Here is a 24,915-nt window from a genome sequence, read left to right as displayed (position 1 = left end):
TGGACAGATGCAGCGTCCCCACTGGCTTAGAACTGTCGTGCCCTCTGGGAATAGCCAGGCTGGGTGCCCTGGGTCCCCAGGGTGACCCACCATCCTGGTTGGTCAAGTGGGAACATGGTCGAATAGATGAGGGTCTCACTCTACCTCCACTGTCATATTCCCAGTAAATCAACAGCTGTTGGTTTCTCAGATTTTTCCATCTTAACCTACATGTCATTTCAGCACCAGGGACCAACTGGAAGAAGAGAGACCCAGGGCTCTTTCCCCTGGTCTTCAAATGTTGGATCTGACAACATCAAGAGTAGCCATTTTGGAGAGAAGTCAGAGGACCTGTAGTCAGCAATCTAACTGAGAGGAACAAAGACAGACTGGCTGCGCTTCAAGGGCCCCAAATTGTGTAAATCTCAGGTCCCACCAAGCCTGGGTCTGCCGCTGAGAGGCACACATCACGTCACACTTAGCTAAGAGGCCCTGGAGGTTCCGTGCTGATACAAGCGGCCCTCGGGCTGCCGCCTCAGTTGCTGACTTAATCCCTCCACACTGTCCGGCCTCCCCTGGGACGGGGCCCCAGGCAATGGCCCAGATTTGCCTGGATTCTTAAAAGAGCTTCGTGGAGATCTTGTAGGGGTCTTTGCCGGAATTACTTTTTACTTTCACAGCACCTTGTGAAGTAGAGAGGAAAGTAAAAGTTAATTAAGCCACTTAATCCAGAGCTGAAAGGAGGTTTAGAATTTCACCTGCAGGAAACTGTTCAGGGGTGGAGATGAAGGGACTACACGGTATAATTTGCTTCCCTGAAACTCTGGCTCCCCTCTTGGTTATCCCGCAGCATATTAGCATTAGGCCCTTCGCCTTGAATATCTATGCCTACTTAGGTTAATTCACTTAGTAACATTTGTCGTATGTAACTCAGTGTCAGGTGCTAGGCTCGGCACTCTATATAGAAGATCTCATCTAATTCTCACCAAATCCTATGAGGCAGGTACTGTTATCATGCTCATTTTAGAGATGTGAAAAACTGATGCTCAGAATATAATTTTGTCACAAGCTGTGTTGGAGTAGAACTGGAATTTTGAGTCTGATCCTAAAAGTTGTCTCTCTGTCTCTCTACAGAGACATACATATGTACACGAAAAAATTTCATATGTGTACGTCTTACCACCTAATGCTTGGGGGCAGGAACTGTATCGTCCATTTCTTTAAAATCTCAAAATGTGATAGATAACATTTTATAGAGATTATAGATATAGGAAAAAAAACAAGTTGTACTATGTGAGATGACGGATGTTAACTCAACGTATGGTAATAATCATTTTGCAATATATACATCTATCAAATCATTATTTGTATACCTTAAACTAATACAATGTTATATGTCAATTATAGCTCAGTAAAACTGGGCAAAAAAGCCCACAACTGAGGCCCAGAGGAGTTGAGAGATTTGCACAAGGTCTCACAGCAAGTTAATAGCAAGGCACTAGGTGTGGAATTGCTGCCTTGAGAAGCTAGCTCGCATAGAGCTGTGGGACTGGGAGCCAGCAGTAGCTCCAGCTATCAGATAAATGAATTAATGAAAGAACAAGAAAGAACGTATGTATGAAGAAGGTGAGTAACTTATAACTTAGCTGGTTCAAGACCATCACAGTCACACGCGGCAACAAAAGATGTTGACTGAACTTCTAAGTGGTGTAAGTTTAACTTCCTGGTCCCTTCTTCCTGGATCCCAAGTCAATTGCCAGAAGGATCCTACTGACCTTTTGCCATTAATTTCTCCCCTCTTGACCCCTTCTCTCTTGTTGAGGGAATTCTAGGGTGGTATTTACTACTTCTTCAAAAGGAATCAAAGGAAAACAAAACACACAATAATCGCAGAAGGGCAAAGGGTTTTTTTATCCCTCCCTTCCCACCTCCCCCTTTTGCCACACACACCCCCCAAGCACTACTTGGAGAAAGTATTCTAGGACTCAGATTGCTTTTTTCCCAGGGGCTGTACAGGAGCAAGCATGAGGAGGAGTGAGCGGAAAAATGCAGCAGGAGATAAAGCTTGGGGTCGGTGAGAATTTTCTTTCATAGTGATGTGAATAGATTGTCCTCCTGGGAGCTCATAGGAGGTGGGAGATTCCAGTTGCGGGGGGGGGGGGAGGCTGTCGGGGGAGGGAAAGCCAGGCCAAAATCCAGTGCCCCTCTTCATGCTTCCCCATGTCACCCACGGGTGGTCCACAACCTTGCTACTCACATCTGCCTCATTCCAGAGCCCTGGGATGCAGAAAGACTCCAGCAGGTCACTGCCGCACAGCAACAAGATTCGCAGCTCTGAGGAGGAGGGACAAAGTTTGCAGAGGAAGTTAAGTGGATACCTTGGAGCTATCCAACCCTCTGCCATCTTCCTGATGAACACAGGTGTCTCCATCTCCCAATCTTGGGGCCCCAGAGCCCAGTTCTTCAGCATCCCTGCACCATGGGGAGGGGGGCGGTGCGGTGCAGAAACCTGTGCTCACTCTCCGGCTTGCTTACAGACCACCCTCACCCCCCTGGGGAGAGAATTACTCTCCCCAGGGGGGAGAGTGTTGGTTTACCCACTCCTGAGGGGTCCTTCTGTGCTAAATCAGGGTGGTTGTTACCCTAACGGAGACTGAGCCAGCTATGTGCTTTGTCTGGGGTCTAGGGTCTCTCTCTTGCTCCATATCAAACTCTAGTGTCAACGGAGTTTGGCTTTCTGCTGCTGTGCATTTTTGGGGTTTGTCTCCCATCACAAGTGCCAACATTGTGTGGGTGGGAATTGAGTGTACCCATGTGGTAGCTGAGTTCATCAGCTGTCCTCTCGTTACATGGCCACTGTCCTCAGCAAAGAGCCTGAGAAGCAATGCTGAGCCCTCCCCTTCCTGACTCCCAGGCACACTTTGCTTGTTAGTTGTTTTTCTTCCCTCGTGAAGCCCACACTGAATGATCCCAGTGAGGCCTATCTTAGTTTAAAACAATCAGCAAACTGACTCACGCATTAAAAAGGAGCAATGGGGAAAAAGAATCCTGGGATCTCAGAACCACGGGAGAGAGACCTCCACCCCAGGTGTGACTCAAGTTGGTATGTTTGGCTCCCAGGAGTGCCAGGCCCTTCTGTCAAGAGGTGGTGGCTGTGGGCATCTTGTCTGAAACAGTGAGCCAGTCTTGCTCTGAGCCTTCTAGAGACTGCCGCCACCCTGGCCCCTGAGGCTGAGAGATGGCCAACATCTCTGCCTGCCTTAGACCCCACAGCAGCTCAGGAGCCTGACAAGGACCCTCAGATGGTGAGCTTGTCCCTGCTTCAGGAGTCTCCAGATGGTTCGGTGGAAGGCTGCTGGGCTAACGACAGCCAGTGCCAGTATCTCGTCATCCCACCTGGGCAGCCCATCCTCAGGGAACCCCATGAAAGACTGGAGTCTTAACTCCTAAATATTCCTGCAGCCTCCCCTCTCCTGTCTTCTCCATGTCACACTGTAGCCTAATATTCTGTTTACGCACAGGGACCTTAATTTATCTTTCTATCCCCAGGGCCTGGCAGAGTGACCTGCATACAATGGGTGCTCAGGACGTATTGAATAAGTGAACAACAGACAGGCTGACCACAGAGGCCATGCAGGCAGGCTGACTAAGAGCCTTCTGGGCAGTCTGGGATGGCTGTGCTGGCTATCACGCCCTCTGCTTTTGCAGCATGGGGGTCCTGGGGGAAGTGCTCGCCCTAATCAGGGGTGCCTCCCTCCCTCCATGTTATACCATGGGATTGCTGGCCCAACTTCCCAACTATGGAGATGAAACAACCTTGGTGTGACTGAGAGGAGCCAGACCCGGCTCATTCCTGGGATCCTATTGTTCCCCATCCCCCACTTGGAGGCAGCCAGACTTCCAGGTCAGTCCTCTAATGAAACGCTGAGGCTCTGTAACTCAGGCCGCCTAAAAGTTCAGTTAGAGGTGGCGTCCAGAGGATGTGCTGGCCCTCAGTTTTCTCTGCATCAGTGGTTCTCAGCGAAGGGTGATTTGGTCTCCAGAATTTGGCAGTGTCTGGAAACATTTTTGGTTGTCAAGACTGGGGAGAGGGGCGTGCTACCGGCATCTAGTGTGTAGGGGGCAGGGATGCACCCCGATATCCTACAATGCACACGGCAGCCCCCACAACATAGAATTATCCACAGTTGAGAATTCCTGCTCTACAGCCATGAAAATGAATCTCTTTTCTATTCCCAAAACAGAGACTCAGTTTCCCACTGGAGTATAATGTTGGATTACTATTATTTTTAAGCCAAAGCACAGAAAGTTAAAGAGTGGGGTCTCCACTTTTTCTTGCAAGACCAGAACAGATGAATTTGTCACAGATCTGAGGCCGCAGCAGGGTTTGGGATCCCACGTGTGGCCGCTGGAGGGCAGCAGTGATTTCTCCTGGTTCATTGTATGAGACCAATGTGCACGTTTCCAGTCCACAAAGCCTTTGCTCTGGGGCAGCCCCCGAGGAGCAGTCAGCTGGTGAAGAACATGGAAATGCAGCCACAGATGCCCACTGAGTTAGGAGAAAATGGCTTTTTCCTCCTCGTAAAGCGTGCAAGGGGATTCCGCAAAGGGGATACGTGAGCCACCCGACCTCACAGCACAGCTGTCTGGAGGCAGCGCAGCTCCCTCCCACCTCCTCTGGGCCTCGCCTCTTTCCCCAGTTCATCCGGATCCAGGGGCCGGGAGCCAGAATCAGCGCTCTCCCCCACACTCCCCACCCAGGAATCCTGGCTATGTGAAGGCCCTGTGGCCCTTTCCAGCTCCCACTGCCCATTGAGGCAGCTGCCACCTGTATGGTCAGGCCGCAAATCCATCCTGACAGCTGTGGCCACCCAGGGTTCCTTTCTGTGAAAGAAGAGTAAGATGGGGCTAGGACTAGCCTGCCACTCACAAGGCTGTGGTGAGATAATGCACGTGAGGGTGCTGGGCTCACGGCAGTGCCTTGTGCAAACACCCATTGGCATTGCCTCCTGGTAGGAGGGGAACTCCCCAGGGCGGGGACTGCCACACAGGCCCTGGGTCAGAGCTGAAGCTTGGCCACAATAAATTCTTTCTGGGACATTGGCGAGAAATATGCATTGGAATATAGTTAAAAGTCAACAGAGTGCTCTGAGCTCTGTTGGTCAGGACGACTTCCCAGGAAAGGCAATTCTTGGCCAGATGTGGAACCACAGGGAAGCGGGAGGCGCAGCAACCGGCAAGCCAGGTGCTGCTTTTTGTGGAACTCAGACAGTGATGTGCTAGTAAATGACGGATATTAAAACATAGTGAAATAATTAGGAAGTGAGGAGTTTTGAGTATTCATTATCTTTGTTTTTGACAATTTATTTAACTGTTACTTAATTTAATTTTCAGTATTGGCTGTGGGGGATCAGAATTGGCCACCCCAAAATGTGTTTTCTTTGACCTCATTATTTTTCAGGACAAAAGACTCTGAAAGAAACTTAGACCTTTCCCCTAAGTGCCTAAAAGAATTGAAGATAGAAGACCTGTGCCACAACAGGCCACCACCATAATTAACTCTAGATATGGTAGACTGGGAGGATCCTTGCTTAAGCCCACTTTTATTGAAGTTTTCTCTCTCTCTGTCACATTGTCTATAGATGGCCCAGCAAACATTTGTTTACCAAACATTTGCTTTTCCGTCTCCATGTGAATTGCCTTCCTCCCCTTTGAAGTCCCAAACCGCTACCCCCAACATCCTCCTTTGTCCTTTGCTGAAAATGGTATTTAAGTTGGCTGCTTCCACCATCTTGGCAAGTTACTCAGTTTTTCCTGGATTTCTCCCATGGATACATATTACTAAACTTTGTTTGACTTTCTCCCGTTATTCTGTCTCATGTCAATTTAATTCTTAGGCCAGCCAGAAGGACCCAGAGGGTAGAGGAATAGCTCTTCCTCCCCTATAGCTGTATTTAGCAACCGGTCTGCAAAATTCCTGAAAGATCCTACAAAAGGTTCTAGTAAACCAGTATAGCCAACTCAGGTGCACCACTGCGCCTCAGATCAGAGGACAAGTTCCAGAGAAGCCCCTTGAAAGGACGTCACATCTGCTTGGCCTCCTGGGAGAACCTGATGCTCAGGTACAGTCCCACACCTCCCAGAATCATGGTAGGGAGCCCTGACCTCCAGCCCTAGACAGAGGAATACCGGGAGGGGGAGGCCTGGAGTGTCTTTGCAGCTGGAAGTTTAAGATTGAGCATGTCTGCTGGACACTAGGCTGCTCCTTATCCTAGAGATCCAGGCATTCCAGTTGTCACCAACCCTCCTTGTCACCTGGAACCGGTGCCAACTCCAGCTCCATTCTGGAGGCTATCTGCTCTTTCCCCAGCTTCAGATACTGTGTCTCCCAGTTGTGTCTCTCACCTACTCTGGAACATTGGGGAGGTTTCAGTTTCCTGGTTTGCTTCCCAGGGTTACCCGGGACTCAGCTCATTTGCACGGGTGGGTCAGCTCCTTCTGGTCTGACAGCTCTGTGTGCCCACCTTCCACCTTCCCTGGCCTTGGTTGATGTGGCCCTCATACAGACAGCAGATGCTGCAGCCTCTGCCCAAGGCTGACTTTCAGCCCCCTCTCCTCTTCCTCCACGCAGGGAAATCCTCTGATAAGGAAGCAGGGGAGCTCTTCTGCCTCCTGCGCAGAGTCAGGGGCAAAAGAAGGGTCTCTCTAGCTGGCACTGAAGCTCAACTTCCATGTCTTTTCGAAGAGGGAGACGAGACTCCAGAGGGAAGATTGCCAACTGATCCAGTCCTACCTCCTGGGAACTGGCCTGAGTCCAGTTAGGAGATGTCAAAGGGGAGACAACTAAGAATGATCTTAGCTTGGGAACAAGCATTCTTCTGAGAGTCAACCCTGTGGCAAACACTACCCAGGGTTTTCAAGCCTCTCCCCTCCCCCACGTTGCCCGGGGTGGAGGCAGGTAGCTCCCAATGTCCCTGCTTTCCCAGCCCGGCTTACCAATCTCCTCGTACCGCATCACTGTGCCCAGATTGGCATTCTCATCTGGGGAGGAAAGAGAGAATGCAGAAGCATTAGAGAACCGACTTCCTGGTACCTGACGTACGATCAGTCTGCCCAGGGGCCTCCTGGGAAGGACAGCATGAGATGGGGTGGGGTGGGTGGGAGTAGGGGATGTGCTTGCCTCCCTGCATGGGGCGGGGTGTCTGAGTGGAATCAATGGGGAGCACAGTGCAGCCCAAAATGGAGAGAGAGTGTCCCCTCGTGCTCCAAGGCAGGACTTCGTATTTCCAGGACTTTCAGAATTAGACAGGCTCGCTGGGGAGCCGATGACGACCACACGCACACCCATGCTGAGCGCCTTCTGTTTCTCTCTGTATTTTAGGGAGGCTGGCCACAAGAGCAAAGACCTGAAAACCTAGGGAGACAGCTTTTAGAGTCACCAAGAGGTGGCCCTTTCTCCTTAGGGGCTACCTAGTTCAAAGAACAAGCAAAACTGAGCATGCTGAGATTTTTCCTGTGGCAGAATGCAGCAAGAACTGGAGGAAGATGTGAAAGACAGAGCCTTTGACGTGCGCGCTGGAGTGTGCAATGCCTGCATGGGGATGCACGGTGTGCACAAAGCCGTGGAGATGCCATCTTGGTCCACACCTCCCTTCCTCCTCAATCATCCCTCTTAGTTCCGTTTCAAGATGCCTGAAACTGGAAATCTCAAAATTGGCAGAAGTCAGTCCCAAAGAATCAAAGGAATGCGGTCTAGACCTGCAGGTCTTCTGCAGAGTTGAATTTTGGGACTCTGAGAGAGCCCCAGGGACTCTGTTATTCTCACTCATGCTGAGTTCTTGGGGGAGCAGCCAAAAAACTGAGGCAATCGAGGAAAGAGTGTGTGTGTTCTTAGCCTATCAGTAGGAGTACAGACACCGCCGGAGCTGGGAGGACCGGAGGGAGGATTCTGGGCTCCCTGAAGACTTTTAGGCATGTAGACACATTCTGTGAGGGTGAGGAAGGAGCACATCACCGCCTGAGGTCTCCAGGCAGCCCCAGGGCTGGGTTGATCGTGCCCTCGGGGCTCCCGTAACAGCTTGGCACTGCAGGCCTGGTCACATTGCTGTTCACCTGTTTTTTCTCAGTCATTGCTCTATAAGTGGTCCTCCCATAGCAGGGGCTAGGGCATGTTTGCTTAACGAATGAAGGGAAGAGGGAAAGAAAAGAGACAAGAGCAAGGAGGAAGGTCTTTGCTCCCTTACCCACAAAGGTGAAGCGCTCCACAGGCGGGCGGACGCAGCAGATCCGGCTGAGGCTTTCTCCCACCTTTCCCAAGATCTTGGCTATGGGAGAGAGCAAGACAGACAGGGACAGAGGGAGAGAACCACTCACAAGTTACACTCAGTCAGCCCGGCGTTTGGGCCGCTGTAAACAACAGGGTTGCACTGGAGGGGCGGGGGTTGGGTGGTGGCAGGCAGAAGGGGGGCAGAGAGAAAGAACAGAAATATGACAGCAAAAATTCCTTCTTATTCTCAGTCCAAGCCACAAGCATTTTGAGTTATAGACTGGAATCTATTTTCTGGTCATGTTTATTACACTGTTGAAAAATTGGAAAATATGTAAAGAGGGAAATAAAAAACACCCATAATTCCACTGCTAGAAATAACCACCACTAACATATTGGTATATTATTTATTTTCTTCCATTTTTAATGTGTATTATGCAGATATGTCTATGTAATATAGCTGGATCATATTCTGTGTTTAAAGTGCATAGTTATTGTTTGCTTTTTTCTTTTTTTAAAATCACGAGCATGTCCTCAGCCACTCTCATCACTGAACACTAACACCGAAATATAAGGACGCTCGGCCGATGGCAAAGAACTCACTCGGAATAATTTCTGCTGGGCTAAGGCGTTCTTCCCATGCAGATGGTCTTTAAAATAATTAGACATCCTATTTTGGCTGAAAGGGATCAGGTTTTCAATGATCTCTCTGGGCTCCAATCCAGAAAAGTTTTCTGAGCTCCCACATGTAGTTATAGGCAAACTATGAAATTCTGGCTCTTCTGGTAGATTACCCTGATTGTAATAGACTAATAATATAATAACTTATGGTCTCTAGGCTTGAAAAGTAATACCAGGCTCTGTCTCGTGAAACTGGCCTAGAAGAAAATATTAGAAAGAATATGGACCTGGGAATCAGACAGTCCTGAGTATGAATTCTGGCTCTTCTACTCTTGAGCCGTGTGACCTTAGGCAAATCACTTACCTTCTCTGAATCTCAGTTTTCTCCTTGTAAATGGGAACACAGTATCTATATCACAGAATTACTGCATTAAATGAGAACCTGGGTAAGGCACTGAGCACTGTGCAGGCATATAGCGCTAGGTGTAAGTGTTGGGGGTCCCCTGCTCCCTCGCTGAAGAGGTGGCTAAGAGTATGGGATTCTGGATACAGACTGCCTGAGTTTGACTGCTGGCCCTCTGCTGCCTCACTGTGTGACCTTGGGCAAGATCTTCAACCCCCTTGGAAGAGGCAGAGAAAAATGCTCCCTTTTGTATCTTTAATTCCCAGCTAAAGCAATTATATTCAAGTGTAGAAGAATGTACACCATCAACCCTGTCTCTCTCTCTCTCTCTCTCATTGTGCCTCTCTCTGATGCTCTATATTAAGAGTTGTCAGAGTATGGTCCCTGGACCAGAGCATCAGCATCACCGTGTTAAAAATGCAAATTCTCCTCCCCATCCCAGACCTACTGAATCAGATCCTGGGGCAGCCCCTGGCAACTGGGTTTTAACAAGCCCTCCAGGCGATTCTGAAGTTTGAGAACCACTGCTCCACACCAATGTTCCCCTACCTGCAGTGGGCTTGGTGGGCACGTTGTTGTTCTGGTAAATGGGCTGTGGGGTCTCATTTTGGGGCTGTCCAATCACGGGCGTCATGGAGGGTGTGTTGACATTGGAGAGGATGCAGCCAGTCACCCGCTGAGGAAGGGAGAAGTGAAGAGGCAGTGTCATTAACCAAATGACTTAGGAAAAGACTTTCCATTATCTCCAAATGCCCAGCTGCCTATCTGTCATGGTGGGGCCACTTGGAGCTGAGGGAGAGCACTGGGGGTGGGTTCTAGACCCAGCTGTCCCACGCGGCCACAGCAGGCAGGCAGGAGGCAGGAAAGCTCAATGAGAAAAGCATGAGACGTGGTGTTGCACAGACCTCGGTTCAAGTTTGAGCTCTGCTCGTTTCTGGCTGTGTGACCTTGGATAGTTACTTTGCTTCTCTTGAACCTCAGCTTACCAGCCTAATATAGCCAGGTAACATAGCCGTCTTTCTGCTTTGCAATAGGATTATAGGAGCAATCATGTGCAAAGTGCTTAGAGAGGACCCAGCACGTGGCAGGAACTTCGTACATAGCAGCCGATGTTGTAACCTTCTGCGTAGCATGAATACCTTCACAGGGCTCAAATGAGGTCATGTCTGCAAAAGGGCTGTGGAGGCTTGGGAAAGGTCATGCAAACACCAGGCACTATCACCACCTGCCGCCTCTCCAGGCCAGAGATGCCAACGACAGGGCCAAGCCAGAGAGCGGTGCCAGGCGGAGCGGGATGTGTTTGTGCTGCAGGAAGGGGGTGCAGGGTTCTGTGCACATTCGTGCCTGTTCGCCAGTGTGAATACACATTCCAGAGCCAAACGGAAATTCTATGTGTATTATCCATTGTCCTGTGTTATCTGGCCTGCTGCTTCTCTCCAGTGCCGCCGAAAACATAGAGCTGATAACGCAGCATTCTTCACGGCTGACCCAGAAGCCACCCCCCTCGCGCAGTGGATAGGGGAGAGTAGCTTTTGGGCAACAGACAAAGGATGAATTTTCAATCTGTTTAGCTTCACAAGGGCCATTGCTTATTCAAAATCCCTTCCCTGAAAGCCAGCATCCCACCCCTGCCCACCACCCTTTCTGGGTTACTGAGTCCTGCTGCCAGAGGACCTCCTAAGCCCCAGTGCTGGGGTGACTCTCTGAAGGCACCTCTTCCAAAGGCCACTCTGCAGCTAGAGTAGCACATGAGTCCCTCTGAGCCCTGGAAGAGCAGGCATTTTTCTTGTGGGGTGACCTGTAATGTTCCTGACAGGAGGAGCTCACAGCAGCATCCAGCCACATCTGGGAGGCAGCTGAGGTTGGGTACCAGAGGATCTTTGCCGTCTGCTTTGTGGGCTTCTCTGCCCAGCTGTGGCTGGTGGAGTGGAAGGGACAGTCTGCCTCCTTTTTATTATTATTTCACCCTCAGAAAAGAAAATGCCACATTCTCATTTAATAATTGGTCTGGTAGCTGAGGAATTTCTTTCTCTTGCTGCATGCATCATTAGGCTCATTTGACTTGGTCTATGCCAGCAGAGAAGAAAAGGGCTGGCCTGCATGCCCTGCTCTGCCCTTGTCAGTCCTCTCTAGGCTCTCATGTTCTCAGAGGCCTTTCCAAACATAGCCTTGAGTCACCTATCAAGCCCCGTGTCTAGCTCTCAGAGAGGTCTACTCTCCATGCCAGGGACACCGGCCTGATGCTAGCACTGGGGAGACCAGGAGTTACTAGCAGCTCCAGGCTCGTGCTCCAAGGCACGGGCCCATCGTGACCTACGTTCTCTGCTGGTCTGTGCCCATCCCTGCAACAGCTGGGGCTCCTGACCAAATTTCTCTGGCCCAGATTCATGCCTCTGGGCATGAGTAACAGAGAAACAGAGAGAGGGTTCGGGAAGCCCAGGTATTTAGAAAGCAGAACAGTAGCCAGGACTCAGGAATGCCTGCAGGGTCCCTGACTCCTCCCTTCCATCATGGAGACCAAGGCTCCTGTGTGATGAGGAGCACAGGCCCCAAGCTGACCCCTCAGCTGCCATGCAGTTTGAGAAATAAACTTATGTGAAGCCAATGAGATTTTCAGGATGTTTGTTACCACAGCGTATCCTAGGCTATCCTGACTGATACACCCTTATGCAGTATCATGGGGTGTCCTTTATCACTGCTATTGTCGAGACCAGCACAGAGGAGCAAGTTAGCACCACACTATGTCAGAGTCCTTTTCAGGGGACCAGGAAAGACTCAGGATGTGTGGAAGGGGTTCTGAAAGCAGGGGGAAAGGAGATGAGTTTTTTTCAACTCCAGGGGGGAAAAAACTTAAATGAAGCAACAGCTAGCTAGCCCTCCCTCCTTCTCTGGCTCTGGACTCCCTGGGTGGTCAGGAGCCCTGGAGCTCCACATCTATTAAAATAAAGCACTGTTGCCTGCTTGGTGGAGTGTGGGGTGATCAGGGGCTGCGACAGCTTCCCGAGGAGAAGACTCTGACAGGCCCTCTGTGGGTGGAGGTGCGCCCTGTGTCAGAACAATGCCATTTTGACTGTTGTTTGGGGCCGCAGAGGCTCTGTCTCAGGGTCTGTGGAGGTGGGCAGCATTGACTGCGTCTTGTCCTGGTCGGTCAGGCTTCTCGCCAGCACAGGCACTGCTTTCCAGCCTGTCACTGTGGGAGTCGATGGGTTGGTATCGATCCATGAAGGGTGCTTTCTGCACGCTCTGGCCAGTTCTCCTGGCTGATGGGGAGCCCGTTCTCACCTGGCAGCCAGCTCTTCAGTGACTGCAACCCGGCTGCAAGCCCAGGCACCCATCTGTGTTTACTAAGCAGTTGCTGTGTGTCCTTAGATATGTCGACTCACCTCTCTGTGCTTCCTTTTACCCACTAACAAAACAGGGATCAGAACACTGCCTGTAGGACTCATGTGAGGAGGAAGAAGTAGGAAAGATGGTAGAATGAACACCTGGCAGGTGTGAAGTGGCTCAGTTACAGCATCCCATGCTACAGTAAGGGGACTAATGGGTCCCAAATAGATGGGGCAGGAGGACCTGGCTGCTTGTCGCTCCTCCAGTGCTCTCTCTTCTCCTGGTTTTTTTTGCCTCGTCTCCTTCTCCCTTCACATTCTGAAGTGGACTGTGGTCCACTCCATCCCACCTTGAACTTGCTGCCAGAAGATGAAAACAGCCCCAAGTCAGAGCCAGCAGAGAGCAAGGCAGGGAGCAGCGTCTGGTGCCGCTCTGGGTTCCTTTCACTGCCCTGCTTCGTGCTGTTCAAGGCCTGGTCGCCCCCGCAACCGGCTAAGAGATAAGACGCTGAACCAGGTCAGTAGGCCGGCAGCACACTTTCTACACCCGCCTGGCTTCTGTGGTCCACCCACCCGTCCGCCGCGGCCCAGCTCACCTTCATGAGGTCCCGATGGTGCTCCAACACACTGCAGGTCGTCTGCCAGGTGTCCTGATAGCACTCCCATGGGTCCACCCTACACAATTGGAGAGACATTTCCATCCTGAATCTCTCTCCTTGTTGGTTCCTCCGAATCCCAGAGCTCAGGGAGCTTAGCAGACCTGGTCATACCGTGAACTTAGATCTCAAATCAGATAAGATATGGGCTTCAAACACCTTCCTGAGCCTTAAAGTCCCCCTCTGTAACCTGAGAGGCTTATGGCAGAGCTTACACGAATGGATGTTGGTACTAGTCTGTACAGGTTTAATCCCAGCCCCAGCATTTCCCACCTGGGGGGCTTTGGAACATTATGTGATTGTCTGGTGCTCACTTGCCCCATCCGTGAAATGGGAAGAACATCAGTACCTCTCCTGTGGCGTTATTAGAAGGGCTCAGTGAGTTTTCTAGGGAAAGCGCTTAGTACAGCGTCTTGCTCCTATTCTTACTTGTGCAGTAGGACTTCTCCTCTGGACCTTATAGGATTGTGATGCGGGTTAAACGAGCCCGGCCCTTGTCCAGTGGTGGCTCTTGTTATCTGAACTGCGGAATCAGCTCCTGTCTGCCTCCCTGGGGCACCTCATGGGCATGGAGGGGGGCGTGGCAGTCACACTGGAAGGCTCAGAGCTGCAGACTGGCCAACCCCTCCTGCACACCAGGATGCAAAGGGAGCGGGGATCCAGCCTCAGACTGAGGCAGCACTGGCTTAATTGCCAACCTCACGAGCTGCTAAATTGGGCTATTTCTCAACATTTTCTTAGCATTTGAGCATTCCCTGCCCACCTCCCACCATGTATACACACCTAAGATTTCCAGAGACGAGATCTCACCAAATGAAAACCCTCAGAGCGCCTGCTTGCCCTGAGCCTGGCTCCCCCAGATCCCTGACCACCGCCTCTCCTGAGACTGGCAGACACCTGACCAGGGGTCTGGGGGCCCTGCCGCGCCCAGCCCCAGCTCTAGAGCTCACTCTGAGCCTCCCTCGGAATCGCAGTTCTTGGAATTCTGTTGTTCCAAGTGCCTAGAGCATTGCAGGGCAGGCAGTAAGCGCTCAGCAAATATCTGTTGAATGAATGTGAGGGCATTATTTCAGAGTCTTCTAATCACCTCCAAGCAGTAACAGCCTCTTGCCCAGTATTTTCCCCGGGGTCCCCAGGACATCATGAGTTACAATGTTAAGAGCCTTGTGTCTATTCCTGACTTGACCATAGATGGGCTGTTTGCTCTCAAGCCCCTTGACTTCTCCGGGCCTGTTTGTCACCTGAGAAAAGACAGCTGTCTCTCCACCTAACCTGGATCTTGGGAAGATGAGAAAGTCTATAAAGGGCATGTGCTTCTCACACAAATCACCACACACAAACGGCAAGGATCACTGTTTAATTATGATTGTCGCCTCCCTTCACTGCTCTCATTTCCACCCACCCCACCTCCTCTCCGCTGACTCTCTGCGTCCTTCCTTCTGAGGTCAGCTTCCCCTCATTTCTCGCTGTTCACGTAAACCTCTAGGTGCCGCTTATTTTTCCACGCAGGGAAATTACAGTACAAATGGTGCGCCATTATTTTTTAAAAACATCATCTTCTCATGCAAATTATAACTGTAGGAACTTTGGGGAGCATAATTAGCATAATTAGTGGAAGGCTGCTTTAATTACACTGCAAGCTCAGCTGATACCTGCGGTGTCTGCCGTGTTAGCAAGGGGACTGTGCAGGGCCGTTTGAGGAAAGGCAGTGAGCGCTGGCCGGCTGCACCTCTGTCCCTCGTCAGTGTGGGGCCCTGGGGAGCCTGAGTTCGGGAATGGGAAATAGCCAAGGCCAGGAACATTCTCTGAGAAGTAGTGAGAGTTCATGGAAGTGAGTGGGGATGAAAGTGGAGAGGCATTTCGGATTTTCTGGCCATGCCTCACCTCAAACCCAGCGCTGCTTTTGAAAGCTCCAAGAATACTCCTGGATCCAAAGGGCCCAGAGCGGATGAAACACTGAAAGCTCCCTCTTTACTTTCACAGGCCCCATGGCTTGGTTAAAAAATAAAGTCATGAGTTGGACCCCCTCCGAAGGTCTATGTAATTATTGCCTGCATGGGGCTAATACACCCCTTGGCCTCCCCACCCCTGCGGGATCCAACTGCTACCAGGACTCTTCCTCTTTCTCTAGCCCCTCACCCCACTGTGAGTCCCAGGGCCACCCACCTCTGGCATCATCAGGCCAGCCCTACCTGATCCAATCGGAATTCTGGACGGCCAGCTGACACATGATGAGACGGTGCCGGCTCGACACAAGGCCCTGGGAAGCAACAGAGCAATCACTGGGAGGCACGGTCTCCTCCCCACGGCCTCCCCGAGACACCATCCCGAGCCAGCCCTTTATATAAGTGCAGCCATTTTTCAGTGGTGACAGGGAATGAGGGTGTGACCCCTCTACTTCTCCATCTGTCACACAGACAGGCATGGGATGGCAGAGGGGAAAGAAAAAGAATAGAGAGCGTGTCGGGTACCATCCCCAACAGGGTCAATAGGTGAGCCTCCATTGACGAAGCAGCCAATCCACACCCAGCACAGAGACAAGACTTAACTTGGCAAACGTTGCCTTGTCCCGTGGCTCAATCTGGTTGTTTAAGTGACCTGCCCTGGAGCCCACCAAGTTGTATCTGGGGGAGCAAGGGGAATGGCTGGGAGAGCTCCTGGATTTTCTGGGACATGTGGCAGGGAGGGAGGGGCAGGGAAATTAATTTTAAATCAGATTATAAGACGCATAGGCCTTTTTCTCCTAAAATCCCGGGAAAGACTTGCCCAGCCCATAACTAATTTGGCATCCATGCCAAGTCACACTTGGCCTTCAGCAGGTGTTCCTGCTCTGAGTCCTGACTGGGCTTGGCGCTGTGAGCGGCCGCCTGGTCGTGAGCAGCTGTTCCTGCCAGCTGCTGCCCAACACGCACCCGCTCAGGTCTGACTGTGGTCCAGAGATGGCAAGCGGGACACCTGCTAGTGGGCGTTTTGCTTTTCCAGGAATCGTGGCAGAGATGGCAATAGAGTAGTTCTATGTCCGAGGAGCCATCAGGAAGATCAGGAAGGGAGGGTGAGGGAGGAGAGAGGCAAAGGAGGAACCCACCTGTTTTCCATAGGAGTCGTGGACAGGAGAGACGATCCCACCAATCACAATAAACCTTCCAGTTTTGTGCAGATAATCCCTGGCTCTTTCTAATTAAGAGGAGAAAACTGCATATTATAAAGAGGAAAGGCGCGGATTAAAGGTGATAACTGAAATCAATACGTTTGGTTCTGTAAGGCTTATTTCCCATCTTTCTTGCCATTTAAATAGAAAGTGCCAACTTTCAAAGCAAACATTGGTGATTCAAAAGGTTATGGAAGCAGATTTCAGCCCCCAGAGCAAGAGGATTTAGAACTCAAGGGGATTAATCCAGTTTTAAAGGTCCTCTGCTGGTGGAGCCTGTGTAATTTAGAGGGATTTAAAACAAGCCCCTCACTAAAAGCTGGTGAGGGAGAGATACAGATTGGAATTTACCCCTATGATCACTTGCAGAAATTCCAAAGTGGAGGAGTAATTAAAAAAAGAAGAGCCCTTTTTATAAGATGGAAGGTGAGCTGATTGCCTCATCTAGTTACTCAGAAGAGAAAAACCACCAAAACAAATTTAAAGGGCCTTCTACATAATTGGGAGAATTAACAATCAGACCAGAAAACCATCATTACAGCTGGTTTGAGAAAAGTCCCGCCAGAGAAAAGCCTTTTTTTCCTTTGGAAAGTATTCGTGATATCGCTTTCTCGAATTTACCAGACAAGCTCAATTTCATTTTCCTGAGAAAATTCAGCAAATGAAGAAGGGGATGAAAATTCGGGTTCTGTATTACTTCCGAGGGGGTTCGTTGTACAAATCCAACAGGGCCTGAGCTTGTAGCGCTGAGGAAATGTGGCCTGGAGCTACTTGATAGGTAAGGGGACCTTACCTGTGGGGACCTTGGGTAGCAAGGCTGGCTGTGTCATTTACAAGCAAGGTTCCAGGATTACCTTGCTGGCTCTCTCAAAACGTAAAAATAATTCTCATCACATTTGCCTTTTTTCTCTTTCAGTGTAAAATCTCTCAGAGGTTCTTTCTCTTTAATAATTAACAGATTTTATTTTTTTAGCACAGCTTTAGATCTGTGGAATAATTGAGCAGATAGTACATAGAGTTCTACACACTCAGCCTCCCACCTTGTTATCTCCCCCCACACACCATTTCCCCTCTTAGTAATATCTTGCATTAATGTGGTACATTTGATACACTTGACGAGTCCATACTGACACATTATTATTATTATTTTTTATTTTTAGGAAGATTCACCCTGAGCTAACTACTGCCAGTCCTTCTCTTTTTTTGCTGAGGAAGACTGGCCCTGAGCTAACATCCGTGCCCATCTTCCTCTACTTTATATGTGGGACGCCTACCACAGCATTGCCAAGTGGTGCCAGGTCCGCACCTGGGATCCGAACTGGTGAACCCTGGGCCGCCGAGAAGCGGAACGTGCAAACTTAACTGCTGCACCACCGGGCCGGCCCCCATAATGACACATTATTATTAACTATAGGCCATAGGTTACAGCAAGATTCACTCTGTGTTGTAGAGTTCTATGGGTTTTTGACAAATGCATAATGGCATGTATCCACCATTGCAGTTTCATAGAGAATAGTTTCTCCACCCTCAAAATCCACTGTCCACTGTGCTCAATTATCATAACCTCAGTAAAAAAAGTTCCACTGTGCTTTACCTATTCATCCCTCTGCCAGCCCCCCAAATGCTGGTAACCACTGATCTTTTTTTTTAAAGATTGGCACCTGAACTAACATCTGTTGCCAATGTTTTTTTTTCTTCTTCTTCTTCTCCCCAAAGCCCCCCAGAACATAGTTGTATATTCTAGTTGTAGGTCCTTCCAGCTCTGCTATGTGGGATGCCGCCCCAGCATGGCTTGATGAGTGGTGCCATGTCTGTGCCCAGGATCCAAACCGGTGAACCCTGGGCCGCTAAAGCAGAGCACGAACTTAACCACTCAGCCACGGGCCAGCCCCACCACTGATCTTTTTACTATCTCCATAGTTTTGAATTTTCCCAAATGCCAAATAGTTGGAATCGTACACTATGTAGCCTCTTCAGACTGGCTTCTTTCACATAGCAATACGCATTTAAGGTCCCTCCATGTCTTTTCTTGGCTTGATAACTCATTTCTTTTTATTGCTGAATAATACTCCAATGTCTGGGCGTACCACAGTTTGTTTATTCATTCACCAATGGAAGGGCATCTTGGTTGCTTCCAGTTTTCATTGATTACGAATAAAGCTAATATAACATTCAAGTGCAGGTTTTCACGTGTATGTAAGTTTCCAACTCAAATGGGTAAATTTCTAGGAGTGTGATTGCTGGATCACATGCTAAGAGATGTTTTAATTTCTAAGAAACTGCCAAACTGTCTTCCAAATGGCTGTACCATTTTGCATTCCCACCAGCAGTGTATGAGAGTTCCTGTTACTCCCCATCCTCATCAGCATTTGGTGTTGTCAGTCTTTTTGGATTTTAGCCATTCTAATACATGCATCACCTTTGCTTTTTAAAAGAGTGATATTACTTCACCTGTTTTCAAGTTTTATTTTGAGAGCAAGGACAAATTGAAGGACTGGTAACAAAACCTTTTTGACATTTGAATAAATTCCATAGCCTCTCCTCTCTTTTCTTGGCCCTCATACCCCAGTCTTCCTCAGGATCATTTATATCTGGCCTTTGGCTGTCACAGATCCTCTGATGCAATAAGCCAGAACTTCCTTCCTCTCCCTGTACTCCAAAAAGTACCCTCTCCTTACTCTCCACTTACCCAAGCTTTTCATTTGAAGCCTAGCTCTACCCAACGTCCAGCATGCCTGCTCTGTCCAACATCCCCCTTCGCTGGACCTACTGTCTTACCAGGCCACTGTGCATCCAGTTCAAGGGACCTGGCCTGGAAACTGTTTCTGCAAGTTTATGCTTTCATTTCTCTTCTGTATGGAGTTCTTCAAAGCCAGGGACTTTGCTGTAGATAAGAGGTCCCAAACTCGCAGCTAAGGGAGATGCACAGTTAACATACAAGTAAGAAGCAAGCTGGGTGTAAGATGATTTGCATTAAAAAAACTTGACCCATTACATTGCCATTTGAAACATTGTGCAGGCTTAAGAAAACATATCTGTGGTCCAAAGGTGGTTCAGTCATCACCCATGAGGAAGACTTCTTTGGCTCTTAAGCACCTAGCATAATGATTTGTTTATTGAGCAATAAATGTTCAACAAATGTCCACACCTAGAGGCTCATGTAGCTACCTTCCCTACTTTTGTCCTTCTAGGATGTCCTTCTATTGGGCCATCTTGATCCAGAGGGCCAGCCCCTCCATTCCTCAGACCACCCTGACGTACACTTAAAAAATCTTAGAATTTTATATGTCAGTTGTATCTCAATAAAGCTAGAAAATAGAAAAGGAATGAACACTTTCCGATTCATTTTATGAAGCCAGTATCACCCTGATCCCAAAACCATTTAAAGAGAGTACAAAACACGCAAAAATCATTCATGAAATATTAGCAAATAGAATCTAGCTATATACAGAACTATGCACCATGACCAGGTGGCCCCTCTTCCAGGGATGCAAGGCTGTTTCAATACATGAAAAATCATTCAATGTAATCCACCATATTAACAGGCTAAAGAAGAAAAATCACATGATTATATCAATCAGTGCATAAAAAGCAGTTGACAAAATTCAACATTCATTCATGATAAAAAACCTTCAGAGTACTAGGAATAGGAGGAAACGGTCTTAACATGATAAAGAGCATCTGTAAAAACGACGTCTACAGCAAACATCATACTTAATGGCAAAAGGCTGAATACTTTCTCCCTAAGATGAGGAATAGGGCAAGGGTATCTGCTCTCACCACTGCCATTCAACATAGTCCTGAAGTTCCAGCTAGCTTAATAAGGCAGGAAAAGGAAATAAGGCACAGTGATCAAAAAGGGAAGGAAAAACTGTATCTGCAGCTGTCATGATGGTGCTCTTGGAAACCTATGAGGAAACTCCTAGAACTAGTAAATTCAGTAACTTCATAAGGTACAAATCAACATAAGAAAAATAATTATATTTCTATATGATAGCAACAGATACATAGAAACTGAAATTAAAAATATAAGACCCCTTATAACCCTTCAAAAAAATGAAATACTTAGGTACAAATACAATAAAACATATATGGAACTTGGATGCTGAACACTACATAATGCTGATGAAAGAAGATCCAAGTAAATGTAGAGACATACTGTGTTTATGGATTAGAAATCTCAACATAGTAAAGACGTTAATTGTCCCCAAATTGATACATAAAGTTAATGTAATTCCTATCAAAATCCCAGCAAGATTTTTTTGTGTAAATACAGACAAAGTAATTCTAAAACTTAAATGGAAAGGTAAAGGAACTAGAATAGTTAAAATGTTTTTTAAAAGAGTAATAATGTGGGAAAATCAATCTATCCAAATTTCAAGACTTACTACACAGCTACTGTAATCGAGACTGTGAGGTATTGGCAGAGAGATAGACATAGAGATCAATGAAACAGATTAGAGAGTCTAGAAATAGCCCCACACAAGTATGGGCAGCTGAATTTTGACCAAGGTGCAAAAACAATTCAATGGAGGAAGGGTGGTCTTTTCAACAAATGGTGCTGGAACAATTGGACAGCCAAAGGCAAAAAATACAAGCAAAGTGAAAAAAACCTGGACCTAAATCTCATACCCTATACAAAAGTTAATTCAAAATGGATCATAGATTCAAATGATGTAAAATGTAAAACTAAAAAACTTAGATGAAAATATGAGAAGAAAATCTTTGGGCCCAGGGCTTGGTAAAGACTCTTAGACATGACACTGAAAATATGTTAGATGAAAGAAAATCCCCAATAAATTGGAGTCTGACAAAATGTAAAACTTTTGCTCTGTGAAAGACACTGTTAAGAGGATGAAAAAAAAAGTTATGGACTGGGAGAAAATATTCACAATCTATCTATTTGAGGACCCATATCTAGAATATAGAAAGGACTCTCAAAACTCAACTGTAAAAAAACAGTTCAATTAGAAAATGGGCAAGAGATATTGCACCGAAGAGGATGCCTGGATGACAAATAAGCATATGAAACAATGTTCAATACCACTAAGCATTAGGGAAATGCAAATTAAGACCCTGAGGAGATATCACTATTCACCTATAGAAGAGCTAAAAGAAAAAATAGTGATAATACTAAATGCTGACAGTGATGTGGAGAAACTGGATTTCTCATACATTGTTGGTGGAAATATAAAATGACAAGTTACTCTGGAAAATAGTTTGGCAGTTTCTTAAAAAACTAAACATATGCTTACTATGTGACTCAGCAATTGCACTCCTGGGCACTTATCCCAGAGAAATAAAAACTTATGTCTACACAAAAACCTGTAATGATTGTTCATATCAGCTTTATGTGTAATAACCAAATACAGTAAACAATCAAAATGTCCTACAATAGGTAAATGGTTAAACAAACTGTGGTACATCCATATCACGGAACACTATTAGCAATACAAAGCAACAAATTGGGGCCTGCCCTGTGGCCAAGTGGTCAAGTTCACGTGCTCCACTTCGGTGGCCCAGGGTTTCACTGGTTTGGATCCTGGGTGCAGACATGGCACCACTTGTCAGGCCATGCTGAGGCAGCGTCCCACATAGCACAACCAGAAGGACCAACAACTACAATATACAACTATGTACTGGGGGGTTTGGGGGAGGAAAAAAAAAAAAGATTGGCAGCAGTTGTTAGCTCAGGTGCCAATCTAAAAAAAAAGAAAAGAAAATTTAAAAAAAAAGGAACAAATTTACAATACATGCACAAGTGGGAGGGATCTCTATTTCATCATGTTGAGTGGAAAAAAAAGCCAATCTCAAAAGGTTGCATATTGTCTGATTCCATTGATATAACATTCTCAGAAATTATACAGATTAGTGATGGCCAAGGTTAGGGATGGGGGGCGGTGTGCAGGGAAGGGAGGTGAGTGTGACTATAAAGCTGTAGCTCCAGGGAGATTTTGGTGGTGATGGACGAGCTCTGTATCTTGATTGTGTTGGTTACATGAATCTACACATGTGATAAAATGACGTAAAACTGTACATACACTTTATACCACTGTCAATTGCCTTATTTTGATATTGTACTACTGTTGTATAAAATGTAACCACTGAGGGAAACTGCGTGAAAGGCACACGGGATCTCTCTGTGCTATCTTTCCAACTTTCCTACAATCTATAATTATCAAATAAAATGTTTATAAGAAGTTCATAGTCAACTATGAAACACTGTAAAGTTTTAAGGTGGTAGTCTGCAAATCCACGCAAATGGCAAGCAGACTTGTAGGGTTGATGCTTCTGGAACTTTCTCTCTGCTCATCCATTTCCATTTTTGCTACTGTCTGGATTCCAAGATTTTGGATTGTTATGGCTTGGAAGGTGTTGTCCAAAGCAGTGCTTCTCAAATTTTGACATGTGCATGTGAGTTTTCTGGGAATCTTGTCAGAATGTAGATTCTAATTCCAACGGTCCAGGTGGGGCCTGGATCAGGGCCAGGATTAGGGTGGGGTGAGAGGGGCAGGATCCTTCAAGGGCAGGGTCAGATCCTGTCTTCATTTAAAATTATGATATTTTGTTCATTGTGCATTTTTTGTATGAATTTTGATTTTTAAAAATATTTATCTTGATTACTGAGTTTTTGGGTGCCTCCTTGAATTTTGCTCTGGAGGGGGCCACCCTCCTTGGCCTCCTTCTTGGCTTCCCCTTATTCCCAGCCCTGCCTGAGATTCAGCATTTCTAACAAGCTCCCAAATGAGACTGATGCCACTTATCTATAGACAATACTGTTTGTTTGGTTGGGTTTTTTTGGTGAGGAAGATTGACCCTGAGCTAATATCTCTTGCCAATCTTCCTCTTTTTGCTTGAGGAAGATTGTCACTGAGCTAACACCTGTGCCAATCTTCCTCTATTTTGTATGTGGGATGCTGCTTCAGCATGGCTTAATGAGCAGTGTGTAGGTCCGTGCCCGCAATCTGAACCTGCGAACCCTGGGCCACTGAAGCAGAGCACATGAACTTAACCACTATGCCACTGGGCCAGCCCATACTGTATTTTGAATAGCAAGGGACTAAAGACAGGTGGGGCAGCCCCTGCAAGGTTAGAGTACCCACAAGAGAAGCACTCCTCCCTCCTCAACTCCACCACCACCTCCACTTTGCATGACAAAGGCATTTCTGGACATTGGCAGGTAGCCCACTGGCGAAGTTGTAACTAGGGCCCTGGAATTTAACTTCATGCCAAGTTTCCCAAAATGTAGTCTATTTTTGTCCATCAGCTCTGCCCCAGGGACAGAGCCAAATTATTGTAACATTTTTCCCTCAGGTTCAAGTCGCCCTCCATTTGGTCTACCCTCTTTGTTCCCGTTCTCATGGAGGAGGAGTGCACGGCCTCCAGGAGCACTGCCATGCCCTGCCCTCGGTACCCTGGGCATTCACTGTGTCTCACAAATCATTCCAGGCCACTCAGAACCAGGTAAATCTCCTCTGCGGACAGCCTGTGCTGGGCCCGCCAGCCGGGGACGGACACAACACAGATGATTTGTCCATTAATAATAATTCATGAGACAGACATGTCTGGTCTGCCTCCTGGCCACTCAGTGAACCCAGCTGACATGTGTATCTACTCTCCTCTTCCAAGGAGTTAATGGAGGAAACACAGTAGTCAGGGCATCCATCCTAACTCAATTTTTGCTTTTCAATTGCAATTAAAAAATGAACCCCTTCTGAGTTGTATTCACAGCTGGAGCTGCCTGAGTTTTCCTCGTTTGTGAGATTCCTACTTGAGTCTGAAATAAGTATGAAAGGGTAGCATTGTCCCTGAGGTTGATCCATGGGTGGGACCATGGGAATCCACCATGCTATCCCTTGGACACCGTTAGCTGAGTGGGCTGAGGGTCCCCTGTAATAAGTTCAGGCTGGTTCTGGACTTACTCTCCACAGGGAGCAATTAGCTTTGCTCTTCCTCAAGCCGGCCAACCTGCCGCCAGCTGGCCATCTACAAACAGTTGCCATCATGCCTCAGCAGAACTGGGGAAGAGGATGTGCTCCGCCAGCACAATGGCCTCTCCCCTCCTTCACGCCCTTCACCCATAACTATGGGAGAAACAATGACACATGAAGCTCCTTGAGTTTATGAGAGCACAATTTTTCTTCACAGTGAAAGACAGCTTCTTAGTCCTTCTTTCTGACTCAGAAAGGCATGTGATGGAAGCTCCATTTTCCAAGGTTGTCATCAGGTGCTCAGATCTGGTGAGTTCTTCTGCCCAGTTTCTGTGGCCAGTGGCTGACCAGCAGAAGAGGTGGGCTGGGCTTGGATCAGGCTGAGGTCCCTGGACAGACTCACGGGCAGAGCGACCCCGCAAACTGAGAAGCTCGCCTGGAGGCATAGGTCCGGTTCCCTTGACCATCTGTCACCTCCCACCAGCTGCCCCCACCCACACTGCATGCACCTAAGGCTGTCTGAATTCACCAAAGAATGTAACAAATGCTTCCCAGAACCCCTTGCAGGCCTGGATTCCCTCTAGT

General features: G+C 47.9%; 1 protein-coding gene across 1 annotated transcript in view; it reads right to left on the bottom strand.

Annotated features, from left to right (window-relative positions):
• Positions 1 to 24,915, bottom strand: part of NMNAT2 (nicotinamide nucleotide adenylyltransferase 2) — a 134,341-nt gene that overhangs the window by 17,526 nt on the left and 91,900 nt on the right. The window contains exons 2-8 of the mRNA XM_014850288.3: positions 16,337 to 16,425; positions 15,444 to 15,511; positions 13,192 to 13,270; positions 9,819 to 9,945; positions 8,223 to 8,303; positions 6,976 to 7,020; positions 2,237 to 2,313 (exon numbers count right to left, since the gene is read on the bottom strand). Of these exons, the coding sequence (XP_014705774.1) occupies positions 2,237 to 2,313; positions 6,976 to 7,020; positions 8,223 to 8,303; positions 9,819 to 9,945; positions 13,192 to 13,270; positions 15,444 to 15,511; positions 16,337 to 16,425 (566 nt within the window). The remainder of the gene's footprint in view (positions 1 to 2,236; positions 2,314 to 6,975; positions 7,021 to 8,222; positions 8,304 to 9,818; positions 9,946 to 13,191; positions 13,271 to 15,443; positions 15,512 to 16,336; positions 16,426 to 24,915) is intronic.

Source organism: Equus asinus, chromosome 25 (genome assembly GCF_041296235.1).
Source record: "Equus asinus isolate D_3611 breed Donkey chromosome 25, EquAss-T2T_v2, whole genome shotgun sequence".
NCBI lineage: Eukaryota > Metazoa > Chordata > Mammalia > Perissodactyla > Equidae > Equus > Equus asinus.
The sequence above is the reverse complement of the archived record's forward strand: the minus strand, read 5'-3'. Positions and strand labels throughout refer to the sequence as shown.